Genomic DNA, 22,746 nt, shown 5'->3' on the forward strand with positions numbered 1-22,746 from the left:
TGGATGTTCAACATAATATACCTGTTATGATTAATAGTTCTTTGAATACAAGCCTGGCATTAGAAACAATATTTTATCTTTGCAGACTATGTAAGTTGATATCTACTATATGTTCTCTCTCTGAAAAAATCTTTTTCATATAAACTATATGATAACCTGTATTTCATGAACTTTTATATTAAATGATGGAAGATAAAGACCAAAATGATCCATCTGGTCTGCCCCACACATGCTTACGGTCGTTAACTGCTGCTCCATACAAGATACCCACATCCTTTCCTGATGATGATGATTCTGAGTGTGCGCCCTTGGAAATTCATATCATGAACCCTAGTTTTACAGCTTCCTTTCTATTGGAAAAGGTTTGATTCTTCTCCATTATTAATACCATTCAGGTATTTAAGTGTCTGTATCATACCATCCCCGGTTTCTCCTCTCGACTAGGGTATGCATATTTAGGTCCTCAAGTCTCATCTTGCACGTCTTTTGATGCAGACCCTACGCTACTTTGCTTGGTTTTCTCTGGACCGTATCTATCTTCGCTCTATCCTTTTTGAGATTCGGCCTCTAGAACTGAACACAGTACTCCAGGTAAGGCCTCACCGGTGACCTGTAGAGAGATACTATTACTTCCTTTTTCCTGCTGGTTATGCCTCTTTCTATGCAGCCCAGCATCGCTTTTGCCCTTGTCGCACTGCTTTGCTACCTACGAATCATAAGACGCTATCGCCCTGAGGTCCCTTTCCGGGTCCCCCCATCATGTACCGACTCCTTTGGATTTCCGTACTCCATATGCGTGACTCTGTACTTCTTCACATTGAATTTTACCCGCCAAACCTTCAACCACTCCTCAAGTTTACTCATTTCTCATTCTATCTACTCCTTCAGAGGTGTCCATTTTGTTGCAGATCTTAATGTCATCCGGACTGTTCTTATACCAAGTATAGAGGGAAAGAAGTTTTTGCTGAGTTCCATATAAGCAGTAACAAAAAAAACCAGGGATACAGTCGGGCAGAATAATAGGTACCTTTTTAACAATGGTGGTCAGAAAATTAATTGTAGGCTGCTTTGAAACAGATTCTGCTTTGATTCTTGAGCCCAGCTGGGGAAAGGTATCCCATCCATCCTGCAATAGTAATACCTTCTGCAAGGCTTAGGATATGTGCATGCCAGGGCCCTAAAAGACAGTTTTTATGATGATTGCTATAGATGGGGGAGAGTACAAGCTAGAAATGTGTGTGGGAAGGCAAATGGGAAGCTGTGAATGAAGGCTTAAGTTGTTATAGCCTTAACAGGAGCCAACTGAACTGGAAGCCTAAATAAAGTTCTCCTCTTTCGTCCTAGCCACTGTCCAGTCGTCTCCTGGAGGCACATCTAACCAGTCGGGTTTTCAGGATATCCATAACAAATATGCATGAGATAAATTTGCATATGTTGGAGACCCAGGGTATGCAAATCTATTTCATGCATATTTGTTATGGATATCCTGGAAACCCGACTGGTTAGGTATGCCTCCAGGAGTCGACTAGGAAACATTACTCTAGGATAAATATATATATTTAGGTACTTCCGTCTAATTTCATAGCGCTTTTGGTGCAGATGCTGCACTGTTTTGGTAGCGCTCTTCTAGACTACCGCTATTCTGTCTCTGTCCTTTCAGGGGTCCATCCTGCAAAATTGGACACAGTAGTCCAAATGAGATCTAACCAGTATCCTGTACAGAGGCATTATCATTACTTTCAACCAGTTATGTGCATCTTTCCTCTGTCTCTGGCCACTGCCTTGTCACATTGCAGCTTAGAGGCATTACCAAAGTTAAATTATTTACATTTATTAAAAAAAAAAAAAAAAAAAAAAAAAAGATTTACTACACTGAATAAAAATGGCAGGTACCACCCACTTAAACTTGAGAAGGACAATTTTAAAAAAATGTTCCCTGGGGAGCTAAGCAGTTACCTGGGTAAAAGGAAGGGCTGAAAGTTGCCCTCCTGTGTCAGTAAAAGCACCTGCGCTGTAAAGCAGCACTAAAAAGGCATTGCTGATCAACAACCTGTACGGAATGCATTTTGAAATCCCCATGCGTTATTCACACTGGGTGGCAGGTTAGGAGATTTGGGCTCCAATTTCTTTGTGCATTTGTGGTGTACTGATGTGTGCGTTGGAGGATTTTAATGCACGGTCACGTGATGTTGGCCCAATCTCACTTATGGTTTTTCTTTATCACCTTAGAGCTATTTTTAAACTATAGTGGCAAATATGCAGATATGTGCGCACAATGTTTTCTACTACAGTGTACCAATATAAGATCAGCAATATAATACGCTCATCTGTATTTATACAAGCAATAGAATAGCCACACCTGTACAGCTATTAAAAACCTTCAGCAGTAAATCACATAATACCGCTCGCATTTCTCCACAGAATCTCTCAAACTTGCAAGTCCTAGCCCAGTTCTTCCCAGTCCTCTTTTCCAGCTGATTGGTTCACTTCTGTAATGATCAGAACTAACCAATCAAAGCCAAATGTAATAATTTACAAACGTTTCCGTCTTCTAGCTTTCATTGGTTCCCTTCCCTTCAGTGTATCTGATTTATTATTTTAATTCCCCCCCCCCCCCACACACACACATTATTTTAGTCTTGTGTAACTCCACAAAGCCCAAAGCAGAAAAAAAACATTTTTTTACAAAGTTTCAAATTATCTGCCATCACTTCTGAAAAAGAGGGAGGGAGCGAGATGAAAGCATGTTGTGTGCATCCTGAGGCATCTGTTGGCCTCTGGACAAAGGACCTACAAACACTTCCCACCTGATTTTTTTTTTCTGGCACTTTTCTCTTTCTTTGGCAAGGGAAAGCCATAGATGAAGTAGAGTCTATGGTTTTGCAACAGAAAGAAATTGTGCAGCGTAGATGGTCCTTATTTGCTGTCATATTATTATCTTTTTTTGCTACTCTTGAGCTTTGATTCTGAAAATTTTGAGAGATAAATTCAAAGTTTACTGTCCAAGTCTATGCTGACTTTGGAAGTATTAAAATTAACATTGTGGAGTAAAATGAGCCCTCCGAGCATAAACAAGGGCAGGTTTGGGCTCACCTAAGAGCTGTGCCCTAGGGACTAGAACTTCTTTATATAGTTTGCATACACACTATACATTTTTTTTTAAATATGTTTTATAAAATGTAAGAGGTCACAACCATTTTTATTACTAGCTCGTACAGTGGAGAATTTCAATATATTTTTGGGTGCTTAAGACACAAAGGCGAGCCCACTTGGGATGCACATTGAAATCCTATAATGTACACTCTATTGTGTTAATTGCCTGCCACCCAGGCCTGGATTTGTCAATAGGCGCACTAGGCCTGTACCTGGGGCAGCAGGCTGGCTGAAGATTTGCTGCCTTTCAGTTGTGCTGAATCTCACTCAGCAGAGAACAGTCCTCTCCTTCCTGATCCAGCACCTCCTTTCCAGGCAGCACGTAGGGAACAGAAGAGCCTGCAGCAGACAGATCAAAGGGGGATCATTTTGGGGAGACTAGGAGTGGTTGAACATAGATCATTGGAGAGTGAGGAAAGAGGGCGTGTGTGTATGTGTGTTAGATTGGATGGGATGTTAGAGAGGGGGATGCAAGGAGGAACAGGACTGAAGCATGATAGGGACTCCTCCCTTCTCTCTTCTCCACCCTCTACAATTCAGTTCCTCCCTCCCTTGATCTTGGATTCTATCCCCCAGATTCTGAAACCTTCCTCCCTCCCTTCCTACCTCTCCCTTCTGTCCAGATCCTGAAACCCACTCCTCAACCCTTCCTACTCCCTCCTCCCCTTCCTTAATCCAAGATCCTTTCTCTCTCTCTCTCTCTCCTCTTACCCATCACAGATTCCTAATCTTCTCTCTCTCCTCTTACCCATCACAGATTCCTAATCTTCCCCATCTGCCATCTTCTCCATCCCGAGTCCTCTTTCCTTTTCACACTCCTTTCCCTTTCTCCTGGTCCCATTCTTGATCCCCCCTCCCTTCCCTTCCCCATCCCTGTCTCCTCCCTGTACTGATCCTTGAGATCACTTGTCTTCACCCAATAAAAATAATATACAATTATACTAATCACAGTGTAAAACTACTTTATTTGTATAATGTGATATAAAAGATGAAAATGTTTGTCAATTTGCTTCTTCATTTTTTAAATTTTGCACAACTGAGTCCACCCTTGAGCAGGAAACTATGGGATTGGGCCTTAGACCTTCTGCTGCTCCTTGTGAAGTCTTTGTTTGGGGGGGAGGGGAGGGGAGTGATGATAGGGGGTGACAGCACCAACAGTGCCTAGGGGGTGCCAAAACCTTACATCAGTCACTGCTGCCACCCTTAGAAATTGGAGGAAGTAATTCAGATATGGTAAGTATGTGATGTGGATATTGAAAATTGTATCCTTTCCTGCTTGATTGTTCTCCGTTCGTTAGAATGGCTCCGGTCAGCCGTAAATCAGTGTAGCATAAGCATACAGGGTCTGTTTTTGTTTTTTTTAAGGGTCTCTCTCATTCTCTGCAAGTATTATAACTTTTTAAAAATTAAGTGAATGGTTTGATATCTTTTTCTTGATGAGCATTATTTATGATTGCTATGCTCTTTTTCTTTAGAAGATGAAGAAGAGGAAGAAGTTGTGACACCCAAACCAGCCACTGAGCCCGATGAAGTGAAAATGGTGAAACAGGAGGAGAATAATGTTTGCACTGGTATGCTTCTGCAGACATGGTGGTGACAGATTTTGTTTTCAGTCTTATAGGGGATGTTTGTTAAGACTGAATCAGAATGATAATCTGTATGTAACTAAATATCAGCTTGATTTGAGAAATATATTTTAATCCTATGTTGTGACGCACAGTTCTTCTGTCAGGGTGTCATATATATGGAAGAAGAGACAATATATGTGATCAATTTTGTTTTTCAGCTCCACCTTATGAGCTAACAGAAGAGGAGAAACAACAGATTCTGCACACTGAAGAGTTTATAAGTTTCTTTGATCACTCTACAAGAATAGTAGAAAGAGCTCTGTCAGAACAGATTAACATTTTCTTTGACTACAGTGGGAGAGATCTAGAAGACAAAGAGGGGTAATGTTGATTCACTGATGGAGTCTTAATGTGCTCAGTGTTTCATTCTTGTATACTGATATCAAATCCATTTTTCTTCTGTTTACAGAGAGATTCAAGCAGGAGCAAGGCTGTCCTTAAACAGGCAGTTCTTTGATGAGCGCTGGTCGAAACACCGGGTTGTTAGTTGCTTGGATTGGTCATCTCAGGTATAGATATAAACAAGATAGTTACCTTGTTTAATATGGAATCCATCCGGATGTCAATACATCTGAATGTTGTATACAGTTGTGTGCAGTACAGATTTGCGGCTTGTCATATCTGTGATATGTACACAGATTCTCACTTTAAAGTAGTCTTTGTTAGATTTGTTTGTTTTTAATAAAGTGATCTTTAATATTTTTGACTAAAGAGCATAAAGGATCTAATTTTTTATACAGCTTCTAGTATTTAATAAATGCAAAATTCCACCAGCAGAATTCTGGCATTAATACTGCAATTATAGTAGATAACAAATTCAAACAGATTGCTACACCTTTAGGTTTGTTTCATGCAATGTTTACATTGTATAAATAGTTTTCTACTGACTGGGCATTAAATATATTAACATTGTATTTTTAGATAATCATGTTGAGAATAGTATGCATTAAAAATTCAGTTCTCATTGTTTAAAATACACGGCTTGACTAGAATTTCTCACAGTATTTACTGCTACTTCTTTCATTTCTCGGTTGAAAGTACCCAGAATTACTTGTTGCCTCCTATAACAACAATGAGGATGCTCCTCACGAGCCTGATGGTGTAGCCCTTGTTTGGAACATGAAGTACAAGAAAACGACACCGGAGTATGTTTTTCATTGCCAGGTATGATGTGAGATCTTGTCTTACCAAGTGGGCGATTTTATGCTGATGAATTTGTAAAAGTGCTTCTCCTTATAACTTGTCAACATGATGATTTCATCGGGCTGGCATGCACTTTAACCACTTGTATTTGCCAACAGATGCTGATTGAGTACTGAAGACTTAAATCAGTTCAAAAAGAACCTTCTATTGCAGCATTTTCTGACATCATTCAAAATGTTTAAACATGTCTAAGGAGCTAACATGTTTCCATCCTGATTGTATTAAAAGCAAACTGCCTTAAGAAAAAGCCGCTCGGGAACTGTCATTGTGAATGTTTAACTAGTCCATCTTGCCCAATGAGCAAAATGTAAATTGTCCAAAGAACTGGTAAAGGAGGTTTTTAACCAGATACAGATACATCAAGAAAAATTATAAATGCAAAATTTGTAATTGAATTCTTGGAAAGTGCAAAAAATGGTGCACAATAAGCTCAATATATTATCTTCAAATTGTCATAATTATGAAAAATCATTTTGAATGGAAACCAGGATATATTTATCCTGTTTTATTATTAGTTTGATGTTCTGTTGTAACCACCTAGAAGTGTTGATACTGCGGATTATAAATGTCTGAAATAGATCAATAGACTTTGAAACCCTCTGGTCACTGTTAAGATATAGGTTGCATAGATAGGAAAGGGCAACTTTCAGCAGTCCAGATTTCCCCAGCACTTCCCTGCATGTGCTTTTAGCCAGGTATCAACAACTTATGTACTTTTAGCTGGGTAGAGAGTAGGCATTCCCAAGGGTTGTGCCTAGGTTGGAGGAGGGAAAACAACTTACATAATCACGTTTTCAAACCTACGCAGTTTATTTTGTATGGAAAAATAACCCACAGGAAAAACATGTGCAAATCTCTGCCAGTACGTTTGCAGGAGCACTTTTCAAAGGGAAATATGCTTGCATGTTCCCTTTCAAAACTGGTGCAAAACTCATGGGTAAAAGTACCTGCAGACTATGCAAACGGATTTGAAAATTGCCCCCTGAATGTACATAGGCATTTACTGACTTGCCAGACACAAGCACATTCATACATGCAAAGCCAATACAAAGCTGATTTAGCTGTGATATGTGAGTGATGTCATCTGGCGGCAACAAATGGATCTCTCTCTCTCCTAGGTAGTAGGGCTTTTGCTCCATTGAGTATGTGTGGGCATTCCCGCGTGCCATTGCTTTGCGAGTCTCCTTGGTCTTTTTTTCGTTCAAGTGATAGCATGCACATGTACCTTTTATCTCTATTTTTTTTCTGTGAAAATCTTCTTAACTTTTTCTCAAAAGATGCCTCAGCAGCCTCAAATAGCACTTCTCAGTGCTATGCTGCCTTTAAAAAAAAAAAAAATTCCTCACAGTGTCCAGTAAAAAGAAAAAAAACAGTGAGTGGTTTCAAGGACTGCGTTTGTGGTACGAGAATGTATATTATGACATGACCTGTGCTACCAATGCATGGGACTGGACCAAATTCAGGCCAACTGTTTCCATTGTGGACAGATGTCACCATGAACTCAAAGATTGAGGGCAGGAAAACGGAGGAACTGCCTAAGTCTCTCAGAAGCCACAGTTGGTCCTCTTCCTGAAGCACAGCCTCATCTGCCTCCCCAGGAATGGAGTTGAGCAGGAGCTCAAAGATATCTTCCCCATCAGCAGAACAGGCCAGATCCTTGAGGTGAAGTAAACAGAACTGGCATGCATCAAAGAAAAAGGTGCAATTCCAAGGAGCTGCCAGAGCAGCCAGCACAGAAGTGACATGCATTAAAAAAAAAAAAAAGTGCTATTTCGAGGAGCCCTCAGAGCAGCCAGCCCCGAAGAAGCACCGGGTCTTGAGTGCATAGGGAATTACAAGATGCATCGGCATCATTGATGCATGGCTCATCGGCACTGTGAGTGCATATCTTCTTGACGCCTTTGATGCATCGAGCCCCAGAACATCGATTCTCAACACTTCTAACCATTAAAACAGTTCCTTTATCAGCACATCATGCTGCAGAGCTTCCCACACAGCTGTATGCTGGTTTATTAAGAGTGTTAGCAGGGGCAGAAGGGGGGATATGATACCCCTAACCTCACCAATTACCAGTGCACTTACACCAACAAAATTAATGGAACAAGGAGACCCCAGATCCCATTTGCTCTCTTGTACTCCTCACATCTAATTGGCCTCTGATCCAAATTTTGTAGAAACCAAAAGATAAACAGGATTCCATTCTAGTATCTGACGAGGATGTTGCACCCACACCAGGATAGAAATACACATCAGCCGCTCGGCCAAGTAACAGAGTTGGAGAAGGATTTATTTACCTCTTTAGTGGCTAAAGATAATAAGGGTACCTTCCAACCTCTTCTTTATAGAATATCAGATTTACTTCCACTAGGAGGAGTCCCAGTATCACCGATTTGTACCGATACTCCATCAGAACTCCCCACTGTGGTTCTAGCCCTCAGCATTCCATTGCAGTGGAGTCCAGCCAGTCAAAAGATGTACACCAGCAATATAGCCCTTTGAGGCAAGCAAGGACCCCTCCTCAGCCACCACCTTCATCACTGGGGTCCTGGATTAGTATTCTCTCACTCCCAGGCTCTGACGGATTAAAGGGGATCCCCTCTGACCCCCTTTCAGAGCCTCCAGAACACTTGTCTCCACTGGAAGACCTTTTTAACGCCAGGATTCTGGGCAATTTGGAGAACATGCTCTGAGTTAATGTGTGTAAGGACAAAAATCCCCGCACTAAAGTCTTTGGTCTTCTCTAAATTCTGGACACACCAGCAGAGCCAGCAGCTATCCAGATTCATGATATCCTGCAAGAACTGCAAACAAGAATATGAGAAAATTCTGTTTTCTGAGCCTCAGTTGAAAGGAATCCAGACCTCAAATATAGAGTTTAAAAATCGCCAAGGTTTGGAATAGTGCAGTACCCCATCAATCAGTTATGGTAGAATCAGCTCTTACAAGAGCAAAGAAAACAAGGATATACTTGAATACTCCACCTAGGAAAGACCTCGGGTTAGTGAACAATTTTGGTAAAAAGGTATTTAAAAAATTCATGCTTAATGCACAGATCTCCGCACACCAGTTCTATATGGTTCAATACTTACATTTTATTTATTTATTTAGAGCTTTTTATACCGACTTTCTTGATACGAATCAAATCAACTCGGTTTACAGAGAACTAAGATCTTAACAATAACAATAGCAATAACGCTTAACATGAGATCGTAATTAGAGGAGCTATAAAGTTACAATGAAACAAGGGAATATAACTGGGAATTGGAAAAGAAGAGGGGGACCATACGATAATAATACTAAATCCCGATAAGTGTGTGGGGAGGCTTGGAAGGCCTACCTCTAAACTATGACATGTTTATGTGGACTTAATGCTTGTCTGGGTTTTGGAAACGAAATGCTGGATTAGGTACTGTAACAGTAATGCTGTTCTAGGAATCTGGGAAGGCTTGGCCGAACAACCATGTCTTGAATTTTTTTTTAAAAGTTAGGAGACAAATTTCCTGCCGAAGGTCCGGGGGTATGGCGTTCCAGATGGAGGGACCCGCTGTTGAGAATGCCCGATCTCTGATGGTTGATTGGTGCACAACCTTGTTGGGGGGGGCGTGTAGAGATCCTTTGTAAGCTTCCCTTATAGGTCTGGCCGTAGAGTGTAGTTTGAGCGGATATAGCAGGTCAAGGGGGGTCTGTTGGTAAATGCTTTTGTGGATAATAGTGAGCCATTTGTGAAGTATTCTAAAGTTAACTGGGAGCCAGTGCAGATCCTTTACTATAGGTGTGATGTGCTCTCTCCGATTAGTATTTGTCAGGATTCTCGCTGCCGCATTTTGAAGCATCTGAAGGGGTTTTATCGTAGATGCTGGGAGACCTTGTAGAATAGAATTGCAATAGTCAACCTTGGAAAACAGGATAGCTTGGAGAACAGATCTGAAATCATGATGGTATAGTAAAGGTTTGAGTTTTTTGAGCACCTGTAATTTATAGAAGCACTCCTTGGTAGTGTGGCTTATGAACTTCTTTAAGCTCAGGTGACTATTGATTACAACTCTGAGGTCTCTTGCTTGAGAGATTTGGATGGTAGCGAGTGACTGTTGTTGGTGATGGCTGTCTTCTGGAGTGATAAGCAGGAGTTCTGTCTTAGCAGTATTAAGTACCAAGTTAAGGCTTGTAAGGGGAAGGTTGATCGTTTGCAGGTGAGTGTTCCATTGCTTGACTGCTGTTGCCAACGAGTCAGTTACGGGATCAAAATTTGTACGTCGTCTGCGTAAATATAGAATTTCAATTTTAGGGTTGTGAGCCAGTTGGCAGAGAGGGAGGAGATAGATATTGAACAAGGTCGGAGATAGGGAGGAGCCCTGGAGGACTCCGAGTGGAGTATTGGTGAGTGGTGATTCCTTGTTATTGATTCTAAACTTATAGCCTCTATTGCTAAGGAAGGAGTCAAACCATCTGTGAGCGGATCCTGGGATTCCTATATCTGATAACCGGTTTAGTAAGGTGGAGTGATTTACTGTGTCGAATGCTACAGAGATATCAAGGAGCGCAAGCAGGAAGGCGTGTCCTTTGTCAAGGCCCATGTATGAGTGGTCCAAAAGAGAGATGAGGAGGGTTTCAGTACTATGTGCTTTACGGAATCTGTATTGTGACGGATGGAGAATTTTATGTTCTTCCAGATAGTTTGATAATTGATTATTTACCACTTTCTCCATAATCTTGGCTACAAACGGCAGATTGGAAATAGGGCGAAAATTGTTGGGATCATCAGGGTCCAGGTTCGGTTTCTTGAGAATTGGTTTGAGAGTAGCCAATTTGAGAGCGTCCGGGTAGATTCCTTGTGAGAGTGAGCAGTTGATGATATCTGCCAGATATTTAGAGATGGAGTCCGGTACTAGAAGTAGTGATTTGGATGGAATTTGGTCTAGAGGGTGAGAGGAGGGTTTCATTCTTTTTAGAATGGTTTCAATCTCTAAGGTATAAGTAGGTTCAAAAGATTCCAAAACCGCATCATGATTGTATACAGAAATGTAATCCTTTTCTTCAACCCTGTGAAGGTGGAATTGCATACTCAGCCATTCTTAAATGCAGAAGAGTGTGTACGCCATCTTATTTAATACATCTACGAGGTGTTCAATACCGTGGCATGCACCTCGACAGCTTCTTTCGGGGCATGCTGTATGTTTTGGTTGATAACAAGTAGCCTCTGCATTGAAGATCATGAAAAGCTGGTGGATGTCCCCTGTCTGGGTGATTACCTTTTTGGAGAAAAGCTCAGTGAAACAGTTGCTCAAATAAAGGAACAACATATGGTAGCCCAGCCTCTCTCTATGGGACAGGAACAGTCTTCTGCAAGGCATACTTACTGTGCATTTAAAAGACCATATTTCCAGCAATTCCAATGATACCAGATGCTACCTCTGTTTCCGCAATAGCAACAACTTCCAACTCACATTTAATACTGTGAGCGCTATCAACCAAAACCACAAGTAAAACCAATGGCTGAACCAAGATTTTGGCAATCCTTCAAACCCAGCAATAGTCCTGTCTGGAAGGTACAAGACCACCAAAGCTCACTGGCTTCTCAAGATTGTGGAGTCTGGATATCACTTACATTTCCTTAGGCTTCTAGCATTTCCTCATTGCTCTGCCTTTAATACGGATCTGTCTCACTTGACGCAATTCTGCCTGGAGGTGGAATCGCTCCTAAAACAGTGGGCAAAGGTTCTACACCTAAAACATTGGCCAAAGTTTATATTCTTGTTACTTCCTTGTCCCCAAGAAATCTGGGACTGAGACCTATCTTGGATTTAAGAAGCCTGAACAAGCATATAGTGTAGGAGAAATTCAAAATGAATGCCCTCTACACACTTCTTTCCTTCATCCAGAAGGGGAAGTAGATATGCACTCTGGATCTAAAGAATGCTTATGCTCATATTCCCATCCATTCCTCCCATTGGCATTACTTGCACTTTATGGGGATTTTTTCCATTAGCAGTTCAGAGTGCTCCTTTTAGTCCTTTCAGCAGCACCGAGGGTTTTCACCAAGTGCCTGGCTGTAGTAGCAACATAATTATAGAATCAGGGTATCCAAGTCTTCCCTTACCTGGATGACAGGCTTGTGATGGTGAGCTCCAAGGAAGGTGAACTAAATTTTCCTGCAAAAATTGGTACAACTGCTACAATTGCTAGGGCACCTAGTGAATTTTCAAAAAAAAACATTCATTGTAACATGGATAGGTTCTCTGCAGGAGAGAGTTTCCTTCTCTTAAATCGTGCAAATACTCTCAGATCTCTTGTATACAAGCTGTTGGATATGGATCAGTCATCAGCCAGAGACCCCTTAGTCATTCTGGGCCAGATGGTGGTGGCAATTCATATAGTTTCACTAACCCGCCTTCACATAAGGCTCCTGCAGTGTGGTCTCTACTCCTAGTAGGACAAGTTCACTCAACCCTTGACAACAAAAGTGAGAATTTCACAAGAAATGAAACAGGATCTATGCTGATAACTAGACCCCCTACATCCTCCAGGAGGGATCACCATTTTGTCTGGTACATCACCAAGTTACATTGGCCACAGATACCTCCACAAAAGGTTGAGGGGAGCCCACACAGGGCTCTTTCGAACTCCAGGAATGTGGTAATTCATAGAAAGACAATTTCAAATCAACCTCTTAGAGCAATCAGATATGCTCTAACAACATTCATTTGCTTCCTCTAGGGGAAGAGCATACTCAAACTGACACCAAGTAGCCATGTTCTATATGAACAAGCAAGAGTCCAAGACCTGGCAAAGAGCTGTCCAAGACCTGGCAAAGAGTCCAAGACCTTTGGACTCTTTGCCAGGAAGTGATAAAAATATAGGGATAGGCATGTAAACATCAAGGTGTCCTGCAGACAACCTATCTTCTAGGGATCTCCAACATGTTAGCAGAATTTTTCAACCACATGACAATAGTCAATAGCCGACAGACTATTCAGCCTGTGGGGACTTCCAGCAATTGTGACCTATTTGTGTCAGAGCAAAACAGAAAACTGGAAAAGTTATTTTGCTCTTCCCAGCAAACTCAGAACAGCTTAGGACGATTTTCTTCTTAATTTGGAATGTAGATCTCATGTATGCTTTTCCACCAATTCAACTGATAGCCAGAACAGTGCCAAAAGTACTCAAAAACTGCATCCATCCGATTATCATAGTTCCAGCATGGCCCAGACAAGTTTAATTTGCATATCTAGTACAGCTATCCAACAGTCCTCCAATCTGTCTTGGGTCAGACCCATCCTTATCAACCCAAGAAGAGGGATGTCTGTTTCATCTGATCCTTCCCTCCCTCAGCTTAACAGCTTGGATGTAGAGTGCTCAGTGATTGCCGAATTATGCTTACCTAAGTAAGTTGAAGATATAATAGTGTCTGCCAGAAAACCATCGACTTAGAAGAGCCTATGGTTTTAAGTTGAAAAGGTTCTCCACATGATGTTGATACAATATCTTGGATCTGTTCACATGTGAACCTAAAGAATTTCTGATCTATTTGCCCTCTCTTTCTGCTTATCAGTAAAAGTGCATCTTAGTGCCATAGCAGCTTACCATACTCAAATTGAGGGTAAGCTTATCTCCACTCATCCTTTAGTTTCTCTTGCGGTATGGATCCTTGGGCCAAGGTGGGGTTGATGCTACCTACAGGGGGCGGAGCCCACCGTAGATCCCTGCCATTGGCAAGCGGCCCTAGGTGGTGCAGACACCCTACCGGACCTTCACCACTACCAGCCCTCGTTCCCCACAGATTGAGCCCTTGGGTGCCGGGGCCAGCTGGACTTAGGCGTGGGTCTCCGTGCGAAGGTTCCAGGTGAACTTTGGGCGAATGCAGAGTCAGACGGGCCAGAGTCAGGGCAGGCAGCGAGCAGAGGAATCCAGGAGACTAGCCGAGGTCGGGGCTGGTAGCGAGCATGGGAATCCAGAAGACTATCCGAGGGCGGGGCTGGTAGCAAGCATGGGAATCCAGGAGACAAGCCAAAATAGGTCAGGGAGCAAACAGGAGAATCCAGGAGACAAAGCCGAAGTCAAGCCAGAGGAGCAGTCTGAGGAGCAGGAGCAACACACTACCCATGCGGACCTGAGCCGTTGCTGAGGTGATTCTGAGAGGACTGAGCTGTTCTTATATAGGGCCTTCTGCTGATGTCATCAGATGGGGAGCGGGTGAGTTTCCCGCTGTGGCCCTTTTAAAGGTTGGGGCAAACCACACGCGCCTAAGGGATACCGTGGGGGAAGGTGCATCGACATCGGTATCGGATTGTGGAGGAGGAGGATGGCGGCAGCCTCCTCGGGCCACATCTGTGGGGCAAGGTACACGGCCTTGGCGAGGGGTAAGTAGGGCTGGCCGCCATGGCCGCGAAGTGTGGCGGCCAGCCGATGCAACAGTTTCCAAGTTCCAAAAGCTTTTTGGCATACTAAACCTCCAGTTGTGAAGTCACCTGTTCCATGGTACTCGAATGTGGTTTTGACGCAACTGATAAGCCCACCATTTCAACACTGAAGTTGACTTTTCTTAAGGTTTCCAACATGGCGCATCTAAACTTAAATGGATGCTTATGCAGCTAACTCCAAATATCAGTATTTAGCTGTATAAGTTATACAATTAACTTGCTCTGTCCCGAACCACCAGAACATGCCTACTTTTTGTGCATGTAACATTTAATCATATAAGGGACTTGTATGACTAAGCGACGGCCACTGAATGTAGGCGCATATTCAGAAGCTGGTACTTAGCCACATAAGAACTGCTTATCTGGCTAAATAACACCGAGTCTACTTTGAATATTGGGCCCTTTGTTTCTCAGGAAACACAGCTTACTTTGTAGCAGAACCTTTGCGCTATAACATTATATCCAAGTTAGAAGATTTGACTAAGGGATAGATTTTCAAAAGTACTTGTGGGCGTACATGTGCTTGCGCTACCCGGCGCACACACATGTACGCCTGATTTTATAACATGCGCAGGCACGCACATATTATAAAATCAGGGGTCGGTGTGCGCAAGGGGGTGCACAATTGTGTCCCTTGCATGTGCCAAGCCCACACCGAGCCGCGCTGCCTTCCCCCATTCCCTCCCAGGCCGCTCCAAAATCGGAGCGGCCTCAGATGGAACTTTCCTACCCCACTACCTCTCCCGCCCTTCCCCCCCCCCCCCACCTTTCTCTTCTTTTTTTTTAAATTTTAAAACTTACTTCCACACGCCGGCCAAGCGGCAAATGGCCGCTGTGCCAGGAACCTCTGACCCCGCCCTGCCCCAGACCGCCCCAGCCCGCCTCTCCCGCCCTGGGGCTTTACGCTCGTCGCCGGGCCTTTTGAAAATCTGGCCCTAAGTGTACTAAAAGGGGAAAAAGGACAAGACCAAACCTGATGAAGACAAAATGGCTGACACTGCGTTGGGTTCCCTCATGTTTTCTGACAGAGAGAACCTGGAAGAGGAGTAGCAGAAACAGTAACACACCCTGGAAACTAAATCTGAGAGACTTTATACCAAAGTTGATGAGACTTATAGTCAAATGACAACTCTGTCTATGGAGCTGCAGGAGGTGGAGACCAGAGTTTCCCAAGCCGATGACAAGACTCAATTGCTAGAGACAAAGGATGCTAGGTTGAAAATGGCTGCTTAGGGCTATGCAGATAAATTGGATGAACTAAAAATTGGTCCTGGAGTAACAATCTCAGATTCCTTGGACTGCTGGAGGAAATTGCTGACACAAACCTCTCTCAAGTACTAGAGTCCTGTTTGGTGCATGAATTACAACTGAACTCTAGTCTTGGGCCATTGCGTCTGGAGAGAGCACATCAACTGGGGCAATGTACTGAATAATAAAATAATATTCCTTGTAGCAGTAATGTCAGCGAGAAGAATTGGCAAGCTTCATTATCTACCTTATATGCAGTTCTTTCACAACAGGGTGGTGATCCATGCCCACCCGAAATTTCTACCAAAAGTAGTATCAGCTTTTTATATCAATCAAGCCGCCATGTTACCTACATTATTCCTGAAACCACATGCTCATGAAGGTGGGAGAGCCCTACATATCTTAGACTGTATAAGCTGTGGATTACTACAAAAGAGAAATTCCAATCCCATCGTCAGGCTTTGCAACTCTTCATCTCTTACGATCTTAACAGACTGGGCTTAGCAGTGGCCAAACATACATTGGCCAGCTGGCTAGCAGATTGCATCGTGCACTGCTATATGCTAGCAGACCTATAAATTACAGACATCATCAAGGCTCATTAAGTTAGAGCCATGGCTGCGTCAGTGACTCATCAGCGAGTCGTGCCTCTTAAACATCTGCAAATCTGTAGCTTGGTCAGCAGTATACACCTTTGTATCCCATTGCCATCTAGATAACCTCTCAAGAAGTGACAGTAAATTCAGACAAGCAGTTTTGCATAGCCTGTTCACCCAATTGTTTACTCTCCACGGTGGGGTCCAGTTGCTTATTTAATAAATGCTCCGATGCAAACCTCAGCTTGGGATTCCCCACAAATTCTGGCTAATTCAGCCCTGCTTATCGATAGAGAACTCAAGTTTGTTTACTGTAAACAGTGTTCTCCATAAACAGTAGGATGAATTAGTTATGCAAAATACCCACCCGCCTTCCTGGAGAGTCAAATACTTAGCGAGATTTGACTGAGGGGGGCACATAAGGCAACGCCCACATGGGAAATCCTGCACATGTTCAGTAAAGCAAAAGCTGTACTAACTAGGGGAGAGAGGTCTATTTGTTGTTGCTGGATCACCTCACCCACATGTGATGGCTACAGAGAACACAGTTTACGGTAAGCAAACCTGTCTGAATCCTGGGACTAATTTTAGACTCCACTAGAGGACTTAAAAATGCCAGTTGTGGGCTATCGGTAGGTCATGACCTCCCTTTTCTATTGTCATAGAAGTGTGTTGTGGAGGTTGATAACATAGTCCAACTGTACTCTCCATGCAGTTTCCATTTGGGGAAATGCCACACACACATGCTTCCCAATCACTTTTCCTTCCTGTGTGGCCTTGATTTAGAGAGCTAAAACTTTAACATTTCTGCATGGGAACAAAACTCATGTATTACTCAGAGCATGTTTTGTGTTAATGCAGCAGGTCTCTGAATTGCTATGCAGTTATACAAGAAAATACAGTGATGTTTCCATTCATACTGATTTCAATGGGTAGGATTTCCTTTATTTCCATAATTTCATTTTTTTGGTATGCTTTCATGCACTCATTATATTGAATACACAATAAAATTATATCAAATATGCTAAGAGAGAACTGATAGAGTGGAATTTATAATTTGTTCTGCAGATCTGTCTTTATTTCTAACACATCTCCTGGGATTCAGAAACAGATTAAAAAACATAAAGCGGTGGTATTCACTCCCAGCCCTAAAGGGCTGCCAACAGGTCGGGTTTTCATGATATTCCTAATAAATATGCATGAAATAGATTTGCATGCACACTGTCTCCATTGTATGCAAATCTATCTCATGCAAATTCATTAGGGATATCCTGAAAATCTGACCTGTTAGTGGCCCTCAAGAACTTGAAGTGAATACCTAACATAAAGTCTGGATATTTTGCCTCTGTTCAGGGAAGGTGGGGAAGCAATCTTGGGGATTCACTTACATAGCCACAGGTGGGCCTAAGTGGACCATGGCCATGGCCAACCTACTTTGAACTCAGGCCCACCCAATCAGGACTGCCTGACACCAAAGACTGAAGAATGGCCACCCAGACTCCATTATTGCAGAGGCTGAAGAAAGAGAGAGCCCATCAAAGCAAGGTCAACACGAGAGCCCATTCCCGGTGAAGAAGGCCTTCTAAAACAAGGCCAGCAAGGGAGCCCAACCCAAAGTGGTGAAGGCACCACCGAGGCAAGGCCGCTTTGGGAGCTCATCCCTGTGACAAAAAAAAAGAAGGCACCGCTGAAGCAAGGCTGCAATGGGATCCTATCCTTGTGGTGATGAAGAAGGCCCATCAATGTAATGCTGCAACAGAAGCCCACCTCCGCAGCAGCAAAAGAGAGGGCCTGCCAGAGCAAGGCTACCATGGGAGCCCATCCCTGTGGCGGCAGAAGAAGGGGTTTGGAAGTGAGTCCCAGTGCATGTGTGTGAGAATGGGAGCTTGTGGGGGATGAATGTGTGAGAATGGAAACCTGAGTGTGGGAGTTTGTGTGTGTAAGAATGGGAGTGTGTGGTGTGTGTGTGTGAGAATGGTAGCCTGGGTGTTTTGTGTGAGTGAGAGTTTGTATGTAAGGGAGTTAGTGAGAGAAAGCATGAGCTTGTATATGTGTGTGTGTGTGGGGATGAGAACGAGAGGAAGGAAAGAAGATAGGAGAGAGAAGAAACAGAAAGAGAAGAGTGACCCTAAAGAAAGAATTAGGAAAAGACTGACAAGGGAAAAGTGGAAAAACGAGACCGGGTACAACTGATTAGAAAAATAAAAAGATCAGACGACAAAGGTAAAAAAAAATAAATATATATATATTTTATTTTTTTTAAGCAATTGGAATATGCCATCTTTGGGTATGTGCATTTCTTATATTTTTGTATTTTGCTCTTTAGAGTTCCACTGTTCAGAGTCTGGTTTCTCAAGCTTTCTAGTTTGGTTTTGTTTGCATGTTTCTATTTCCAAATTGTAGTCCCTTATTTCTGTATTAGGTAAGGGTTGGCCCTTGTTCTGCCTGTTGTCTGGGGGTGCAATATAGCTGCTATCGTGTAGTTTCTCTGTAGGGATTTGTAGCAGTCTGGCTTGTTCTGTTACCCCAGTAGGTGGTGTAATAATGTTCTAGTGCCTGGTGTAATATTTGCACTGCTGCTTTTTTGTAAAGTTGCTGTTATTTGAGTCCTAAAAGTCAGTGCTGTGATTGTATGGTATGGCAAGATTCTAGGTGCCTTTTTATATTTTTTGTAGGAGTTTGTGTTATTTCACAAAATGTTTAGCAATGGAGGGAGTCTTTTTTTTTTTTTTTTCCTCTGAGGTGACTTCAGAATTTGAATATAGTTTTTTCCATGTTGGGTTGTAATGTGAACTGTCGTAGTTTTGCTCTGCACCCATTTTTATGATATTGCTATTTTAGTGTAAAACATTTTTATTAATCATAAACACTTGAACAGACATAGACGTCCGAGATGCGGATTTTCTGCAACATCCCGGAACCCAATTATAATACTATGAAAGAGATCCCCCCCCTCCCCCCCGGCAGGTCACCGACAAGAGTCCTTGACCAAGCGTTCACGGAGCATCCACAGGCAGATGGGCTTCGTATACTCCAGACAACAGTTAGTCATTCAATATCAAACTTCTGGCACGATGAGACATCGCCTGCAGGTACACCTCCCATATTCGTATGAACTGACGTCGCCGTGATGGTGATGACTTCGATGCCAAATTGTCCATTTCCATATTGTAGTTATGATGATCTCTAGCTTTCTGGAAAAGAGGATTCATGAAAGAATACATTGATATTTATTTTATGACATGATTGATTAGATCTGATGTTTGTGTTCTTTGCTTTTTACTTCATATTCTTGTGTATTTATAAATTGCAATAAATATAAAATAAAATAATACAGATTAATAAGGAATTTTTAATGTTGGTAAGTGCGTGAAATAAAATTAAAATATTCTAAAATTTCACTCATGATGCATAACCGCTGTTGTAGACTACTTAGAAACCCATTGTAGGGTGCATGCTAAAGCATTGTTTATCAAATGTACAAATAGTAGGTCTCAGACCTGCATGCCTACAGCCCACCCATGTTAAACTTGGGCCCACCCAAAATATCTGTTCTGGCTATGCCACTGCTTTTGTCTAATGTATTTTGTGAACAGAGGAGTAAGGCAATGATGATTAGAACATGCCATACTGGGTCAGACCAAGGGTCCATCAAGCCCAGCAACAGTGGCCAATCCAGGCCATAAGAACCTGGCAAATACCCAAACACTAAGTCTATTCCATGTTACTTACTGTTGCTAGTAATAGCAGTGGCTATTTTCTAAGTCAACTTAATTAATAGCAGGTAATGGATTTCTTCTCCAAGAACGTATCTAATCCTTTTTTAAACACAGCTACACTAACTGCACTATCACATCCTCTGGCAACAAATTCCAGAGTTTAATTGTGCGTTGAGTGAAAAAGAACTTTCTCCGATTAGTTTTAAATGAGCCACATGCTAACGTCATGGAGTGCCCCCTAGTCTTTCTATTATCCGAAAGAGTAAATAACCAATTCACATTTACCTGTTCTAGATCTCTCATGATTTTAAACACCTCTATGATATCCCCCCTCAGCTGTCTCTTCTCCAGGCTGAAAAGTCCTAAATTCTTTAGTCTTTCCTCATAGGGGAACTGTTCCATCCCCCTTATCATTTTGGTAGCCCTTCTCTGTACCTTCTCCATCACAATTATATCTTTTTTGAGCTGCAGCGACCAGAATTGTACACAGTATTCAAGGTGCGGTCTCACCATGGAGCGATACAGAGGCATTATGACATTTTCCGTTTTATTCACCATTCCCTTTCTAATAATTCCCAACATTCTGTTTGCTTTTTTGACTGCCATAGCACACTGAACGATGATTTCAATGTGTTAACCACTATGACACCTAGATCTCTTTCTTGGGTGGTAGCTCCTAATATGGAACCTAACATTGTGTAACTATAGCATGGGTTATGTCAGTCTAGTTCCATCCATATGTCTGCATTTCCTTTTGAAGTTATTAATTTAAATGTTAACCTTTTAAACCCTGTATGTTTTTTCTTTCTTTGTAGTCTGCAGTAATGTCGGCTGCCTTTGCAAAATTTCATCCCAATCTGGTTGTAGGTGGCACATATTCAGGTCAGATTGTGCTATGGGATAATCGCAGCAATAAGAGAACCCCAGTGCAGAGGACTCCTCTTTCAGCTGCTGCTCACACGGTAAGCATGGAAGCAACCTAAAGAAGAAATGATTCATCTGTTATCAGTTATTGCTGTCAGTGGAGGTATAGCCTAATGGTTAGAGCAGTGGGCTACGAACCAGGAGACCTTGGGCAAGTCACTTTACCTTCCATTGCCTCAGGTACAAACTTAGATTATAAGCTCTCTGGGGAAAGGGAAATACCTACAGGACCTGAATGTAATCTTCTTTGAAATGCTGAAAAAGTGTGAGAAGCGGAATATAAAAATATCCTCAATTATCTTACTCTCAAAGAGTCTGTTTCTTTCATTTATAACTGCTGTTTTCCAGAGACTCAAGGTAATGCACAATAATAAATATAAAAACAGTCAATAACAAAATTTGTCAGCATAAAACAAAAATAAAATGGATAAATAAAACAAAAGAACCAAAGAAATCAGGCAAAACTTGGACAAAAGGAAAGGCGTTGCATAACTTTCTGAATTGAGTCACTTAGACCTGACTCCCTGAGATTCAGTGGTAAAGAATTCTGTATCCTAAAACCAACAGACTCAGAAAGCTTTGTTCATAGTGTCTAGTAATTAAACTTTACTAGGAATGTCTAAAAAAAAAAAGAAAAAGCTTATTGGCTGAAGGTAAATGTCTAACTGGATATTAACACCCGAATTTTCAATGGCCTGCTCGCGCAAATACCGAGGGATATGTGCATGGCTGGGCCCTGCGCGCACCGTTTACATTTTAGTAAGGCCCCAGCCATGCACGTATCTCCCGGTATGCGCAGAAGTGCCGGGCCAGCGAAAAGGTAGGGGTGGGGGCCGACCGGGACAGTGGCCATTAGGCCCTGTCCCGAGGAGGCTACCAGCCTGTGGTACTTACTTCTCCGATGAAGAGGAAGTAAATACTGAAACAAAAGAAAATAGGGTAGATAAGATTAGTTTAGGAGTCGGGGCAGAGAGGGGAAAAGGGAGGAAGGGTAGGTAGGGGTATAGGAAAGTTCTCGTGTATTTATAAGTTAGTTTCCAGGGTGTGTTACTATTTCTGCTACTCCTGTTACCAGGGTGTGTCTGTCAGAAAGCAGGAGGGAGCCCGACACAGATAGCAAGATTCAATTGGTGGAAGTTTTACAGGTCATTAAGGACCTGAAAGTTAATAAATCTCTGGGCCTTGATGGCTTTTCTCCCAAATTTTATAAAGTTTTTGCAGCTCATATAGTTGATTAACATGTTTAATGACTTAAGAACAGGAGCTTCTCTTCCTGGGGGTACCAATTTAACGGGGATTACTGTATTGGCTAAACCTGGGAAGGACCTGTCCTTGTGTGGCTCATATAGGCCAATTTTGCTTTTGAATGTAGATCTTAAAATACTGGCCAAAGTGCTCATGAATCAGATGAATACATTTATTAGTAGTTTGATTCATAACGATCAAGCGGGCTTTATTCCTCCTCTTATGGCCGCTGATAACGTCCACAAGATAGTGGATATTTTGTGGTTTTCTTCCAGGGTTGATGCTCTGAATGTAGTGTTGTCTGTCGATGCTGAGAAAGCATTTGATATGGTGCATTGGGAGTTTTTATTTAAGGTCCTGGAAAAAATGCACTTTGGTCATTGTTTTATTACATGGATTCGTAAACTCTATGATTGCCCTCAGGTGCGTGTTAGTCAATGGTGAATACTCTGAACCCTTTTTTGTTCACAGAGGCACTAGGCAAGGGTACCCTTTGTCGCCTCTTTTATTTGCCATCTTTTTAGAATTGCTAGCATTCAGGATTTGGGGTAATGATGCTAACCAGGGGGTAAGAATTGGGAAGGGGCTGTATAAGCTTTCCCTATTTGCCGAC

The 22,746-nt window shown here is 42.2% G+C and overlaps 1 protein-coding gene across 7 annotated transcripts in view; it reads left to right on the forward strand.

The window, feature by feature from the left end:
* DYNC1I2 (dynein cytoplasmic 1 intermediate chain 2) overlaps window positions 1-22,746 on the forward strand; it is a 173,628-nt gene that overhangs the window by 107,494 nt on the left and 43,388 nt on the right. For 6 of the 7 annotated variants that reach the window (XM_029605776.1, XM_029605782.1, XM_029605781.1 and 3 more), the window contains 5 exons: window positions 4,629-4,724; window positions 4,940-5,102; window positions 5,191-5,290; window positions 5,820-5,945; window positions 20,780-20,926. In XM_029605776.1, the coding sequence (XP_029461636.1) occupies window positions 4,629-4,724; window positions 4,940-5,102; window positions 5,191-5,290; window positions 5,820-5,945; window positions 20,780-20,926 (632 nt within the window). The remainder of the gene's footprint in view (window positions 1-4,628; window positions 4,725-4,939; window positions 5,103-5,190; window positions 5,291-5,819; window positions 5,946-20,779; window positions 20,927-22,746) is intronic. The other variant, XM_029605780.1, reaches the window with a different exon arrangement.

Source organism: Rhinatrema bivittatum, chromosome 6, assembly GCF_901001135.1.
Source record: "Rhinatrema bivittatum chromosome 6, aRhiBiv1.1, whole genome shotgun sequence".
In the NCBI taxonomy this organism is placed as follows: Eukaryota; Metazoa; Chordata; class Amphibia; order Gymnophiona; family Rhinatrematidae; genus Rhinatrema; species Rhinatrema bivittatum.